The sequence below is a fragment of the Ranitomeya imitator genome, chromosome 6 (genome assembly GCF_032444005.1).
Source record: "Ranitomeya imitator isolate aRanImi1 chromosome 6, aRanImi1.pri, whole genome shotgun sequence".
Classification (NCBI taxonomy): Eukaryota; Metazoa; Chordata; class Amphibia; order Anura; family Dendrobatidae; genus Ranitomeya; species Ranitomeya imitator.
The window spans coordinates 45,913,674-45,927,914 of NC_091287.1; the positions used below are offsets into that span (position 1 = coordinate 45,913,674).

General features: G+C 41.1%; 1 protein-coding gene across 1 annotated transcript in view; it reads left to right on the plus strand.

Annotated features, from left to right (window-relative positions):
• The window catches only part of MYO3A (myosin IIIA), a 173,227-nt gene that overhangs the window by 74,964 nt on the left and 84,022 nt on the right, over positions 1-14,241 (plus strand). The window contains exons 14-16 of the mRNA XM_069732227.1: positions 5,055-5,153; positions 5,254-5,368; positions 13,406-13,532. Coding sequence (XP_069588328.1) covers positions 5,055-5,153; positions 5,254-5,368; positions 13,406-13,532 — 341 coding nt within the window. The remainder of the gene's footprint in view (positions 1-5,054; positions 5,154-5,253; positions 5,369-13,405; positions 13,533-14,241) is intronic.

Sequence of the window (14,241 nt, forward strand, 5' to 3'; positions counted from 1 at the left end):
TTTCTGATCACTACATTCTCCATTGCATCCTGTTTCTGTAAACAAGAGCTAAATATACAAATGAGTTGAAATGAGATTTTAGAATTTTTTTTTAATGACCATATTGACCACCAAATTAGTATTTTACAAATCAAAACTAGTGGTATGGCGGTATGGGTGTAAAATGGGTCATAGTACAAGAAAAAAAAAGATTCCAGTCTTATAGTAATTTGAGATATCTTGGCTGAGAAGTCAACCTTTGAAATCACAATAAATTAGCCTAGAAGGACATTGAGGGTGTGTCAGTACACTTGGAATTTATTGACACGCCCCCAGTGTGCTTCCTGACTAATTTGAATGAGCCTTCAAACCTTAAGAAAGGATTAACATTGATTGCCTATCCTTAGCATAGGTCATCAATGTCTGATCAGCAGGTGTGCAATACCTGATACACCCACAAATTAGCCGTTCTCTGTGCCGGTGACTGCCAGAAATTCTCAGTTATGGAGCTACTCCATCTATTGATAGTGGCCATAGCTGGGTACTGCACTTCCTCCTCATATTGTTTTGAATAGGGGGCGGATGAGCCGTACCCAGCCTCAGCATTATCAGTAGACAAAGCTGCATCGCAACTGAGCACTAATGGCAGCCACCGGCACCTAGAGCAGCTGATTAGCGGAGGTGCCTGGTGTCGGACCCCCGACGATAAGACATTGATGACCTATCATAACGACAGGTCATCAATGTTAAAGTAGTGGTCAACCTCTTTAATTTCTTGCCTGAAAACCATTATAATTTTTAATCTGTCCATTTCACACATAATCAGCCGTACCATTAGTTTGTTTTGGTCATACCATCCTGGTATGCTTCCTTTAGGCATTCTGAAAAGCTCTAAAGGGGTATTTTGAAATCAGAAAACAATGGTTATTTTTTGCATAATGAAAAGACATGCCATTTTTATATAATAATAATAATAATAATAATAATAATAATTTTTATTTATATAGCGCCAACATATTCCGCAGCGCTTTACAAATTATAGAGGGGACTTGTACAGACAATAGACATTACATAACAGAAATACAGTTCAAAACAGATACCAGGAGGAGTGAGGGCCCTGCTCGCAAGCTTACAGACTATGAGGAAAAGGGGAGATACGAGAGGTGGATGGTAACAATTGCTTTAGTTATTCGGACCAGCTATAGTGTAAGGCTCGGGTGTTCATGTAAAGCTGCATGAACCAGTTAACTGCCTAAGTATGTAGCAGTACAGACACAGTGGGCTATTAACTGCATAAAGTGTATGAGAACATGATGCGAGGAACCTTTTTTTTTTTTTTTTATTATAAATAGGCCACACAGGGATCGTTAGGTTAATGTATTGAGGCGGTAGGCCAGCCTGAACAAATGAGTTTTTAGGGCATGCTTAAAACTGTGGGGATTGGGGATTAATCGTATTAACCTAGGTAGTGCATTCCAAAGAATCGGCGCAGCACGTGTAAAGTCTTGGAGACGGGAGTGGGAGGTTCTGATTATTGAGGATGCTAACCTGAGGTCATTAGCGGAGCGGAGGGCACGGGTAGGGTGGTAGACTGATACCAGGGAGGAGATGTAGGGTGGTGCTGAGCCATGGAGTGCTTTGTGGATGAGGGTAGTAGTTTTGTACTGGATTCTGGAGTGGATGGGTAGCCAGTGTAATGACTGGCACAAGGTAGAGGCATCGGTGTAACGGTTGGTGAGGAATATGATCCTGGCAGCAGCATTCAGGACAGATTGGAGCGGGGAAAGTTTGGTAAGAGGGAGGCCGATTAGTAGAGAGTTACAATATTCCAGACGAGAATGAATAAGTGAAACAGTAAGAGTTTTTGCAGAGTCGAAAGTAAGAAAAGGGCGAATTCTAGAAATGTTTTTGAGATGCAGGTAAGAAGAGCGAGAGCCAATGATCGGATGTAGGGGGTGAATGAAAGGTCAGAATCAAGGATGACCCCAAGGCAGCGGGCATGTTGCTTTGAAGTAATGGTGGAACCGCACACGGAGATGGCAATGTCAGGCAAAGGTAGGTTAGTAGAGGGAGAGAACACGAGGAGTTCAGTTTTTGACAGGTTAAGTTTCAGATAGAGGGAGGACATGATGTTAGAGACAGCGGTAAGACAATCACTGGTGTTTTCTAAAAAGGTCGGTGTGATATCAGGAGAAGAAGTGTATAATTGGGTGTCGTCAGCATAGAGATGGTACTGGAAACCAAATCTACTGATTGTTTGTCCAATAGGGGCAGTATACAACGAGAAGAGGAGGGGGCCTAGGACTGATCCTTGAGGAACCCCAACAGTAAGGGGAAGGTGAGAGGAGGAGGAACCAGCAAAACATACAGTGAAGGATCGGTCAGAGAGATAGGAGGAGAACCAGGAGAGAACGGTGTCCTTGTGTGCATAGTGTATAGTGTACTTATCAGTGTATGGCAGTTATCAAAGTGGGAACCCTTGTGGTTTACTTCTAAATCTGTATAGGAAGTATCTGGTGCTTGAGAAACACAGGAGCTTGGCTCCTTAGATGTAGACCATGAGCCACTGTGGTGGCTTCTTTCAAAATTCCCATCAACCATGGCTAAAAAATTAGTGCATGAGTGATTGCTATTTTTGTTGCCCGAATGGCGAGAGCTCTCCACAAATGCTCGAGGTGACGCTGTAAAGATCAAGAGTCTACTGTACAGATCTGTCATATGATGATTCTGTTACAGGATCATGGCTGCCACTATAAAAAGAAGCCACAATGCTTGTGTGAGGAGACACTTTGGGCCAGATTCATCTAAGCTTTTACGCCAATAGTCTGGAGTAAAAAAGCTTTCAAAATGTGCAGCTTGGGGCTGCACTGAAATTTTGCGCCTTTTGACGTTCTTATGCCATTTTTGTTCCCAGCTCTGACAAAGTTGGAGGAGCTGAGGCAGGGAGAGAGTGTAGTGACCACCACTCATCAAATTCATGACGAGTGGTGGCATTCACGGGGACTGGAGTAGAAATTGTGGTGAGGTATACACCGCTTGTCCAACACTCCTGATTCAAGCGTCTCTTAATCAATCAAGAGCATTTGATTAATGAGACCTCCTCATTAAGACCAGCCTGAACAATGTTGGTCTTGATGAATCAGAACCTTGAACTGCAGTTATCAGACCTCTAATGTATAATGAGCCCTCCTTCTGTGTTTCCATCACATGATCAACGCTGACTTTTATCTCCTGTAAGGATGTAAGGAAACAATCCATATTTCTAGTAAATGATCTCAAGCAGAGATTTTTTTCTCCAATATATTTTAATTTAGATTTAATCAAAAACCAGATACCACAATATAAACTGCATATACAGTATTAATAACTGGATCTCTTAGACCTGTCGAGGCTGTTGTTTACTTAAAAGTCCATGTAAGTCTCAAAAGAATCAAATTGAATATTTTATGAGTCCAATTACAGATAAATAAAGCTAAAATGCTCATTTTACTATTGGGCAGGAAAACTTTCATAAATGATCATACTGCTTTTCAGTTGGCTGTAAAAAGTTATGAACTGTACATTTGGAAAGCGGCAGTTCCACCTGGAATACCCTATAATAATAATAAACTTTATTTTTATATAGCGCTAACATATTCTGCAGCGCTTTACAGGTTGCACACATTATCATCGCTGTCCCCGTTGGGGCTCACAATCTAAATTCCCTATCAGTATGTCTTTGGAATATGGGAGGAAACCGGAGAACCCAGAGGAAACCCACGCAAACATGGAGAGAACATACAAACTCTTTGCAGATGTTGTCCTTCGTGGGGTTTGAATCCAGGACTCCAGCGCTGCAAGGCTGCTGTGCTAACCACTGCGCCACCGTACCCTATCACTATGTCCGGTTAGAGCATATAGCTAGCAAATAGTAAGGTGTGCACAGATCTTCCGGGTAGCGCATGTCATACTCAAGTGGACTTCTCTTAACCTAATCTAAAGCCTCTGTCACTCCCGTTCTTTTCCCCGGCCAGTTCCACCTCGTCATGCTTGACTGATGGTTACTTTGCCTGAAGTCACACAGAATAGAAGCTGTCAGTTAAGCAGGAGGCGGTGCTGGGCGGGGAATAGAGCTGGAGTGACAAAGGCATCAGACCTACACATAGCTCTTCGGCCTCATAGGTATGTCACATCAAAAGCTGATTTCTCAGGAGCAGAGTAATAGACTGGCCATATAAATGTATGGCTGGACTTGTCTTTGAAAGAGCTATTATGTGCACATATAAATAGTTTAGGGCAGTGCTCCCCAATCTTTCTGACCTTGAGAGCCACATTCAGCTCTGAGAGAGGGTTGTAAGCCACATTCAGCTCTGAGAGAGGGTTGTGAGCCACATTCAGCTCTGAGAGAGGGTTGTGAGCCACATTCGGCTATGAGAGAGGGTCATAAGCCCCATCCGGCTCCCATCCCATCACAATAGTGACAACCAAAGCCCAAATTACAGGTATAATGATAACCGAAGCTTTTCCACACTTAACACACTGTCACATCCAGCTTCAAGAACCTCTCCTGACCAGTAGTATCATCATGTCTCCAGCACACCATACTTAAATTATCTCTAAACCACTAAGACCTGTATATGTGCATCCAAGTCTGGTCTTTTGTGTAGGGCTACTCACAAAAATCACCTTTTTGAGGTGTGCTCCTCATACCTGTTTGCTAATGCACCAAGCTGGCAAAAAGCAGCAAGCCACAATTCATGGGACCGCGAGTCACATGTAGCTCCCGAGGTACAGGCAACAAAAAATCTAGATTAAGTACATATGAGGGTATCTATCCTGTTCCCCTCCAATTCCCTCATCTTTATCACTTCCCGGAGACTGCAGTAATTTATGAAATTTCTTTGTCTCCCATTTATTTTAGTTGCAATATGTCCGCCCCTAAAAAAGCTTCTAAAAACAAAACTTAAATATCTACAATGTATTATTACTCTTCGACAGATTGACATCTCTTAAAAAAAAAGCTAAAATCAACTATATCAGCCATTCCTTTTAATAACTCAATTTTCACCTCTTTTTTGACAATTCGTTCTTTTCAGAGGAGAAAAAAATTTCCACATTTTCTATTACATCTACGCCGGATTGTCAGAAAAGAAGAAACTTGTGCATTATAAATTGCCAGAAAACAAGCCTCCCAGGTAATGGCATAGATTAGAATGAAGCATGATACCCAACGATGGCAACTTATTACTATTCCACTCTCATTTCAGTGCTAATCATTTCTCTGCCAACTTTCAGATACCTGGAGAACGAGCATATTAAAATGGTACAAGACTTTATGAATAACGCCTTCTATAAAACTCAGTTTGACTTAATTGAACAATGTTTCAAAGTAATAGGTTTTACAATGGAGGTGAGTGATTACATCTCTTTTTCACTTTTTATTTGACTAAAGTATTGTACATTATTGGACTGTATTCCCATTGAAAGTTGTACTGATTATATAATGTACAGTGCATTTTAGTACCTAGAAATGTATGTGTCCCCTTCATTTCCGATGTCCTTTGTTGCTATGTTGTGGTCACGATGGACCATTTTTTATTTTTATTTGAAGTTAGACCACTCTCCCATATTCCAAACAAACAATTCCAATTTTTCAGGATTTTTGTTAGACGGTAGTGTCACAATATGTACCCCATGTTCAAGATGAAATAGGACCTGTCACTTCCAATAAATATGTATTTTTTAACCTGGTGTAAATATTGCTGTTCTTCTGAATATGGCATTGTTGTTTTTTTTATTCCTGGCCCTCTCCAGTTGTGAAATAAGGCCTCCTTTTCCTCATATATAACTCTATACCACTTGATGAAATTATTTGAGAAACGCGCGTCGTGGTACCGGGCAGTGTGTGTCACATGGCTCACTGACTATGGACTATGGGGTGTAGTGGGTAATTGTCCTCTTTGGAGGGAATGTTTTTACACTGGTTTTGCTAACCCCTTTTTTATACCTTGATTTGATTTGATTTGATTTGTATGTTATTATTGACTGTTGTCTCGATTGGAGTTATTTTTATTCATATAAGGCCACGTTACCATGTTCAGTATTTGGTTGGTATTTTACATCAGTATTTGTAAACCAGAACCAGGAATGGAACAATTAGAGGAAAAGTGTAATAGAAACATATGCACCACTTCTGCATTTATCACCCACTCTTGGTTTTGGCTTACAAATACTGATGTAAAATACTGACCAAATACTGACCGTGTGAACGTAGCCTTATAACCATGGATTATTAAAATTCAGTTTCACAGTTGTTTTACTTCATTGTAATCATGGATTTCTAAACGCCTATATTGTTTGTTTACTTTCAACTTAAATTTATACTCTTACTACTTTATTCTGGTAATTTATTCTTTATATATATTGATACTATATTATTAGGGTTGAGCAACTTTTCTTTTTATAGGATCGGGTTGGGTTTCACGAAACCCGACTTTTTCAAAAGTCGGGTCGAGTGAAATCGGCCGATCCTATAGAAAAGTCGCGGTCGGGGTCGGCCGAAACACGAAACCCAATGCAGTGCATTTGGTTTCTAATGGTTTCCAGGGTCTGAAAGAGAGGAAACTCTCCTTCAGGCCCTGGGATCCATATTTAAGTGTAAAATAAAGAATCAAAATAAAAAATATTGATATACTCACCCTCGGACGCGCCCTGGTTCTCACCGGCAGCCTTCCTTCCTAAGAATCAGCGCCTGAAGGACCTTCGATGACGTCGCGGCTTGTGATTGGTCGCGTGAGCGGTCACATGGGCGTCATGCGACCAATCACAAGCCGCGACGTCATCTAAGGTCCTTCAGGCGCTGATTCTTAGGAAGGAAGGCTGCGGGTTAGAACCAGGGCGCGTCCGAGGGTGAGTATATACCTATTAGGAATATACTCACCCTCGGATGCGCCCTCGGACGCTTCCTTCCTAAGAATTAGCGCCTGAAGGACCTTAGATGACGTCGCGGCTTGTGATTGGTCGCGTGACCGCCCATGTGACCGCTCACGCGACCAATCACGGGCCACGACGTCATCGAAGGCCCTTCAGGCGCTCATTCTTAGGAAGGAAGGCTGCCGGTGAGAACCAGGGCGCGTCCGAGGGTGAATATATCAATATTTTTTTTTTTTTATTCTTTATTTTACACTTAAATATGAATTCCGATACCGATTCCCGATATCTTAAACATATCGGAACTCGGTATCGGAATTCCGATTCCAGATCAGAAGATCGCCGACCTCATGGCCGACCCCACACAGGGGTCGGGTCGGGTTTCATGAAACCCGACTTTGCCAAAAGTCGGCGACTTCTGAATCTGGCCGACCCGTTTCGCTCAACCCTATATATTATGCCTTTAGGGGATTTACCATTGATCACATTGCCTTTTTGGGTTTTCATGGAGTGATTTTGATGTGTGATTAATTTTTTCTATATTTAATAAAATGTATACATTGGTATCTAATACAGCATGGGCCTTTGACTTTACGGTATATATTTTTCTTTAAGAGTAATTTAAAGATACTTTTGGTACTCTTCAATGCTTTCTACATTTCTATAATTTATTATAGGTCTTTTGATCCACATTTTGTTACTAATTGTATATAAATCTAGCTTAGTTAACCAAGAGAGCGTGGTCCTTAACACTTTTCTGTGGCAGTCTTCTTCACGACCATGCCTCCATGGATAAAAAAAGGCCTAATTTACAAACAGGGAGGAGGTGGCCATATGTCTGGAACGTAGAGAAGCAGGAGGACGATGCAACAACTCTGGATTCAGGAGAACAGCGACATTTCCACTGAGTAAAAAAATATACATATTTATGGACGGTGACAGGTCCTCTTAGAGTGATTAATGTAGAACTGATACTACACTTTGATGGAGTTTTTCTACATGCTTTTGCAACTGCTCCTTGGCATTGAGTGATAAATTGTTCTGGTGAGTTTTACCAGTTACATAATGTGAACCAAATCCAATTAGCAATTGAATTCAATGATTTGGTTGATTCGTTTCTTAATGATTCTGAAATAATATGTTTGCACTTTCTTAGGCATCTGGAATGAGGCAAATCATGTTTTACAGCATATTTTTTTGTAAACATAAAATATATTATGGGCAGCACCGTGGCTCAGTGGTTAGCACAGTCTCGCCTCGCTGGGGTCTTGGGTTCAAATCCCACCAAGGACAACATATGCAACGGAGTACTTTATTATTAATCTCTATAAATTTTTCATGTGCAAAGAACATGATAAAGCATTAGTTTATAAATATACAGGGTAAGTATTCATTAGTGAAAGTGGGGTTACCACATGACACTTGATACACTAGTTGACTCGTTTGTCAGGGCGAAGGTGTTTCTCTACGTATATACTTACCGTACGCACTGTATACAATCATGACTAAAATGGTAGATCACTTTCACTAATGAATATTTACTCCGTATATTTATAAACTAAAACTTTTTCCTGTTTTTTGCACATTACTGGGACATCTTTTGGTTGTCTTTTTTTGAACATATGCTATCTTGTTTGTTACTATATTTTTATTATAATTCATTTTTGGTAATAAAAATGAATAGAGATTAATAGTAAAGTACTCCGTTTTCTTCTTTGGTGGGATATCCTTTTGGAGTTTCTTAATAATAATAATAATAATAATAATAATGGAGCTTTCGCTTGAAAGAAAAATCAATGGGGGAATATGGGTTTGGAGAAACAATATGTTTCCAGATGATCTAATATTTAATATTACAGTTTGTATGTTCTCCCCGTGTTTGCTTGGGTTTTCTCCAAGTTCTCCAGTTTCCTCTCACACTCCAAAGGTATACTGATAGGTAATTTAGATTGTGAGCCCCAAAGGGGACAGTGATGATAATGTATGTGGAATTAATAGTGCTATATATGCGAGTAAAATAAATAAACACTGTAATGTATTCAGAATGAGTATATTACATATTATCTCTATCCTTATTTCAGAAGCATGGGTTTTACATTCATTTTAGCAGAATGAATATAAAATGTGGTGTGTGCGAGATACCGCCTGTGACGGTAGATGATAGGCTGATTATGTATTAATTAATTTGCCTGTTAGGATGGTTTGTCAAGTTACTGATTTACAGAATACAATAATAGTAATTCACCACGCTCAAGAGAAGCACAAACACAGTGAGTTAATTTACCAATATATCTCAATGGGCTGTAAATCAGAAAAGCAAAAATCAGGCAATAATTTTCCTTACTTTCCACCAAGACTGTGAATATTATACAGAATATTATTATCATTTTGAGAGGTCCCTGTGTAATAAGCTGCCAGATCGAGAATGAGGACATGCGGTAGGTGCTTCTAAAGGGATAATGTTTAAGAGAAAAACAGAGCTGCCTCCAGAGGGTTTGTAAAGGGTTAATCTGTGTATCTCACTATATTCGCAAATAGCAGCAACCTGAGTAGAAGTCAGTTACAGGGTATACCTTGGTTGCTGCTTCTTCTAGCCCTCTCCTCCTTCCACTGATGCACTGAGGAGCAAAAGGGTAACAATGTTTTGACCTTTTGATTTTCAGGCTCCATATCTCACCATCCACTACTGCATCTAACGTGAGACTTCCAAAAAAGTAACTCCAGCACTCCATGTGTGCTGGAGTTACTTTTTTGGATGTTTCTATTTTTCTCCTGAGCACCAAATCAGGGTAGTGAGCACCCCATTTTCTATATTCTAACGTGAGACTGCCATCATTTCGTAGACAATCATCTTGGCCAGGGCCGGACTGGCCATCTGGCAATTCTGGCAAATGCCAGAAGGGCCTGTCTGATCATGGGCCACCTTGTCTGCTATGTTGTTAACAGAATCGGTGTTCTCAAGACACTCATTCTGTTATGAGTTGTGATGGAACACAAAGTCGCTGACTTTTAGGCTCCATATCTCACCATCCACTACTGCATCTAACGTGAGACTGCCATCATTTCGTAGACAATCATCTTGGCTCTCTCATACATAAATTTGACTTGCAGCTATTTAGCATAAGATTAGTTATACAGATTCTTATCACGTCACTGCATTGTTACTGTTTGGTTCTTTTGGTGGAAAAATCTTTTTCTTTCTGAATACTACAAAATACAACCCCTGTCCTCACATTCCCTAATAGCTCGGTGTGTTATTGAGTTGATTCCCAAGCGAAAGGTCACTGGTTCAAGTTGAGGAGCAGCCATGAAGATTTCCCAAGAAAAGAGAAATAGCATCATCCAGCTCATCGATAGCGGTCTGTCGGCCAAGAAAATGTGCAAAATGGATCATGTGAGTGCCATGACAGTTGGAAGAATATGAAACAAAGTCCGTTAATCCATTCAAATGCCAAGAGGTGGACGTCCAGGCAAAATATCAGAGCCAAGAAGTTGGCTCATCACAAGGTCTATCAGTTCTGGCAGAACAAACACAGCAGTGGAGGTGGCTCCACTGCTTCATAATAGCCAGATCACAGATGTCCATGCAAGGACCATGCGATGCACTTTACACAAGTCTGCAATGGTGGGCATGAAAAATGGTGAAGAAGCCTTGACTTCAATATTGTCATAAGAAGTGTCAGCTCGAGTTTGCAAAATAATACGAAAAGAGCACAGTAGAAGATTGGAAATGGGTAATTTGGAGCAATGAGATGAACGTCAAAAGACTAGCCTCTGAGGGGTGCAAATGGGTATGGAAGAAACAAGAGAAAAAGGGGCTAATGGATTAAGAAATTAAAGTAACTGTAAAGTAACAAGTTTGGAGGAGGAAGACTGATGACATGGGGTTGTTTTACAGCAAAAGTCATTGGACACTTGACCAGGATTGATGGTGGTCTCAATGCTGAGCTATATGTGATTATCCTACAAGATGAGTTACTTCATACACTCGTGTACAATGGGTATGAAAAGAATGAAATATTATTCCAGCAGGACAATGACCTGAAGCATACGTCTAGAAATGGTCCAGTGACAATGAAGTAGAGGTGCTGGATTGGTCCCCACAGTCCCTGGACCGCAACCCAATCCAACAATTGTGATTAGAGTTGAAGAAAAAGCTGTATACTGTTATGAACTGGTGATTCAGAACCACAATGGACCTAGTGGTTAAGAGCACACTAAGTGACCTGATAGTTACTAATAACATAGGACGAGCTCTGAGACGTGGAACTCTGCTGACCGCAATCCCTAATCCTATCATACCACTAGAGGTAGCCGTGGAGCGCTCCTGACCAGACCTAGGCGCCTCGGGCACAGCCTGAGAAACTAGCTAGCCCTGAAGATAGAAAAATAAGCCTACCTTGCCTCAGAGAAGTTCCCCAAAGGAAAAGGCAGCCCCCCACATATAATGACTGTGAGTTAAGATGAAAATACAAACACAGAGATGAAATAGATTTTAGCAAAGTGAGGCCCGACTTACTGAATAGACCGAGGATAGGAAAGATAGCTTTGCAGTCAGCACAAAAACCTACAAACAACCACGCAGAGGGCGCAAAAAGACCCTCCGCACCGGCTAACGGTACGGAGGTGCTCCCTCTGCGTCTCAGAGCTTCCAGCAAGTAAGAAAAACCAATATAGCAAGCTGGACAGAAAATATTGCAAACAAAAGTAACACAAGCAAAACTTAGCTTATGCAGGGTAGACAGGCCACAAGAACGATCCAGGAGGAAGCAAGACCAATACTGGAACATTGACTGGAGGCCAGGAACAAAGAACTAGGTGGAGTTAAATAGAGCAGCACCTAACGACTTAACCTCGTCACCTGAGGAAGGAAACTCAGAAGCCGCAGCCCCACTCACATCCACCAAAGGAAGCTCATAGACAGAACCAGCCGAAGTACCACTCATGACCACATGAGGGAGCTTGACCACAGAATTCACAACAGTATACATACCCAAGTAAGTCGACCAGTATGCACCAACTTTGGGAATGTGTAGGAGAGATAGGGCATCAGATTTCGGTTGAGACATACTTGAATCTGATTGAGAGCATGACCAGAAGGATTTCAGGTGCTGAAAGTCAAAGGTGAATTTACAAAATAATAAAAATAAAAATGTTGATTTTTAGGAGCATAACAGTAACAATACAGTAACATGACAAGAATCTGCATAACTAATCATATGCTAAATAGTTGCAAGTCAAATTTATGTATGAGATAGCCAAGATGATTGTCTATGAATTGATGGTAGTGACAAGTTCCAAGCTGTAGAGGATGGTGAGATATGGAGCCTGAAAGTCAAAAGTTCAAAACATTATTACCCTTTTACTCATCAGTGTAATACATAGGAAACCATCTTACATTGCTCCTTATATAATAGCATTCAGTAAATAGTAAAAAGCAGAGCAAATCTACTGCTCACTCATATTCTCCCCTCAACACAGTGGTATTTTCCAGTTCAGGAGCAGCAAGTCTCACAAAGCTGTCACAATAGTAAGACAATGAAGAGCCTGCCCCATTCTTAAACGCTCAGAGTATTTATCAGTAGGGTTGAGCGAAACGGGTCGGCAATTTTCAGAAGTCGCTGACTTTTGGAAAAGTCGGGTTTCATGAAACCCGACCCGACCCTGTGTGGGGTCGGCCATGAAGTCGGCGATCTTCTGAATCTGGAATCGGAATTCCGATACCGATTCCCGATATGTTTAAGATATCGGGAATTGGTATCGGAATTCAGATTTAAGTGTAAAATAAAGAATTAAAATAAAAAATATCGCCATACTTACCCTCTGACGCGCCCTGGTACTAACCGGGAACCTTCCTTCCTAAGAATCAGCCCTTCCAGGACCTTCGGTGACGTCGCGGTGACGTCGCGGCTTGTGATTGGTCACGTGAGCAGTCACATGGGCGGCCGCGCGACCAATCACAAGCCGCGACGTCACCGCGACGTCACTGCAAGGTCCTGGAAGGCTGATTCGAAGGAAGGAAGGTTCCCGGTTAGTACCAGGGCGCGTCAGAGGGTAAGTATGGCGATATTTTTTATGTTAATTCTTTATTTTACACTTAAATATGGATCCCAGGGCCTGAAGGAGAGTTTCCGCTCCTTCAGACCCTGGGAACCATTGGAAACCCAATGCACTGCATTGGGTTTCGAGTTTCCGCCGACCCCGACCCCGACTTTTTTATAGGATCGGCCGATTTCACTTAACCCGACTTTTGAAAAAGTCGGGTTTCGTGAAACCCGACCCGATCCTATAAAAGTAAAGGTCGCTCAACCCTATTTATCAGTATATTACATATATAAATGTTTACTTTAATATATTTGAGAACAAAATATATTTTAGTGTGCATTTAAATAATGAAGTTTCTCTAAAGGTGCCAACTCCTTTTTAATAAAAATGTTTTCGTATACCGATTGAAAATATTACTTTCTCTGTCGTTATAAAGAAATTGCTTTACAAGTTATTTAACATTTACTTGAAGGAACTTGGAAGTGTGTACAGTATCCTGGCTGCTATCTTGAACGTGGGAGATATAGACTTCACTTCGGTGGCATCAGAACATCAGATTGATAAAAGCAACATCTCCAATCCATCAGTACTGGAAAACTGTAAGATTCAATTACGTTAAGTCTTTTCGTGTATAGTATCACTGCACATCTGGTACTAATGCCATGTAGGCAGATTATACAGCACGCCATCTATACTGATTGGACAGAGGCCTACATATTTATGTCTGTGTGTGGATTCTATAAAGTGTCGTTAGGTCATCAACCTTGTCATTGTAATATATATTCTGTTTGTTGTTGGCTATCCTTTTTTCTCATCAACTCCAAGCAACATCAATGTCTTTTTCAATAGGGATTAGTGATGAGCGAGTATACTCATTGCTCGTTTTCCCGAGCACACTCGGGTGATCTCCGAGTATTTGTTAGTGTTCGGAGATTAAGTTTTCATCGCCTCAGCTGAATGATTTACAGCTACTAGCCAGGCTGAGTACATGTGGGGGTTGCCTGGTTGTTAGGGAACCCCCACATGTACTCAGCCTGGCTAATAGCTGTAAATCATTCAGCTGCGGAGATGAAACTAAATATCCGAACACTAACAAATACACGGAGATCACCCGAGCGTGCTCGGGAAAACCCGAGGAACGATTGTATTCGCTCATCACTAATAGGGATCTTTTCATAAAACAGATATGGGATATGGTATGAAATAACCAACTTTATAGAAAAAAAAAAGAAATGTGCTTTTGCGATACTCTGTTGGGAGGTTTTTTTGCAGTCCGTTTTGAGATGTGGCCACCCAGTGGTTGTGATG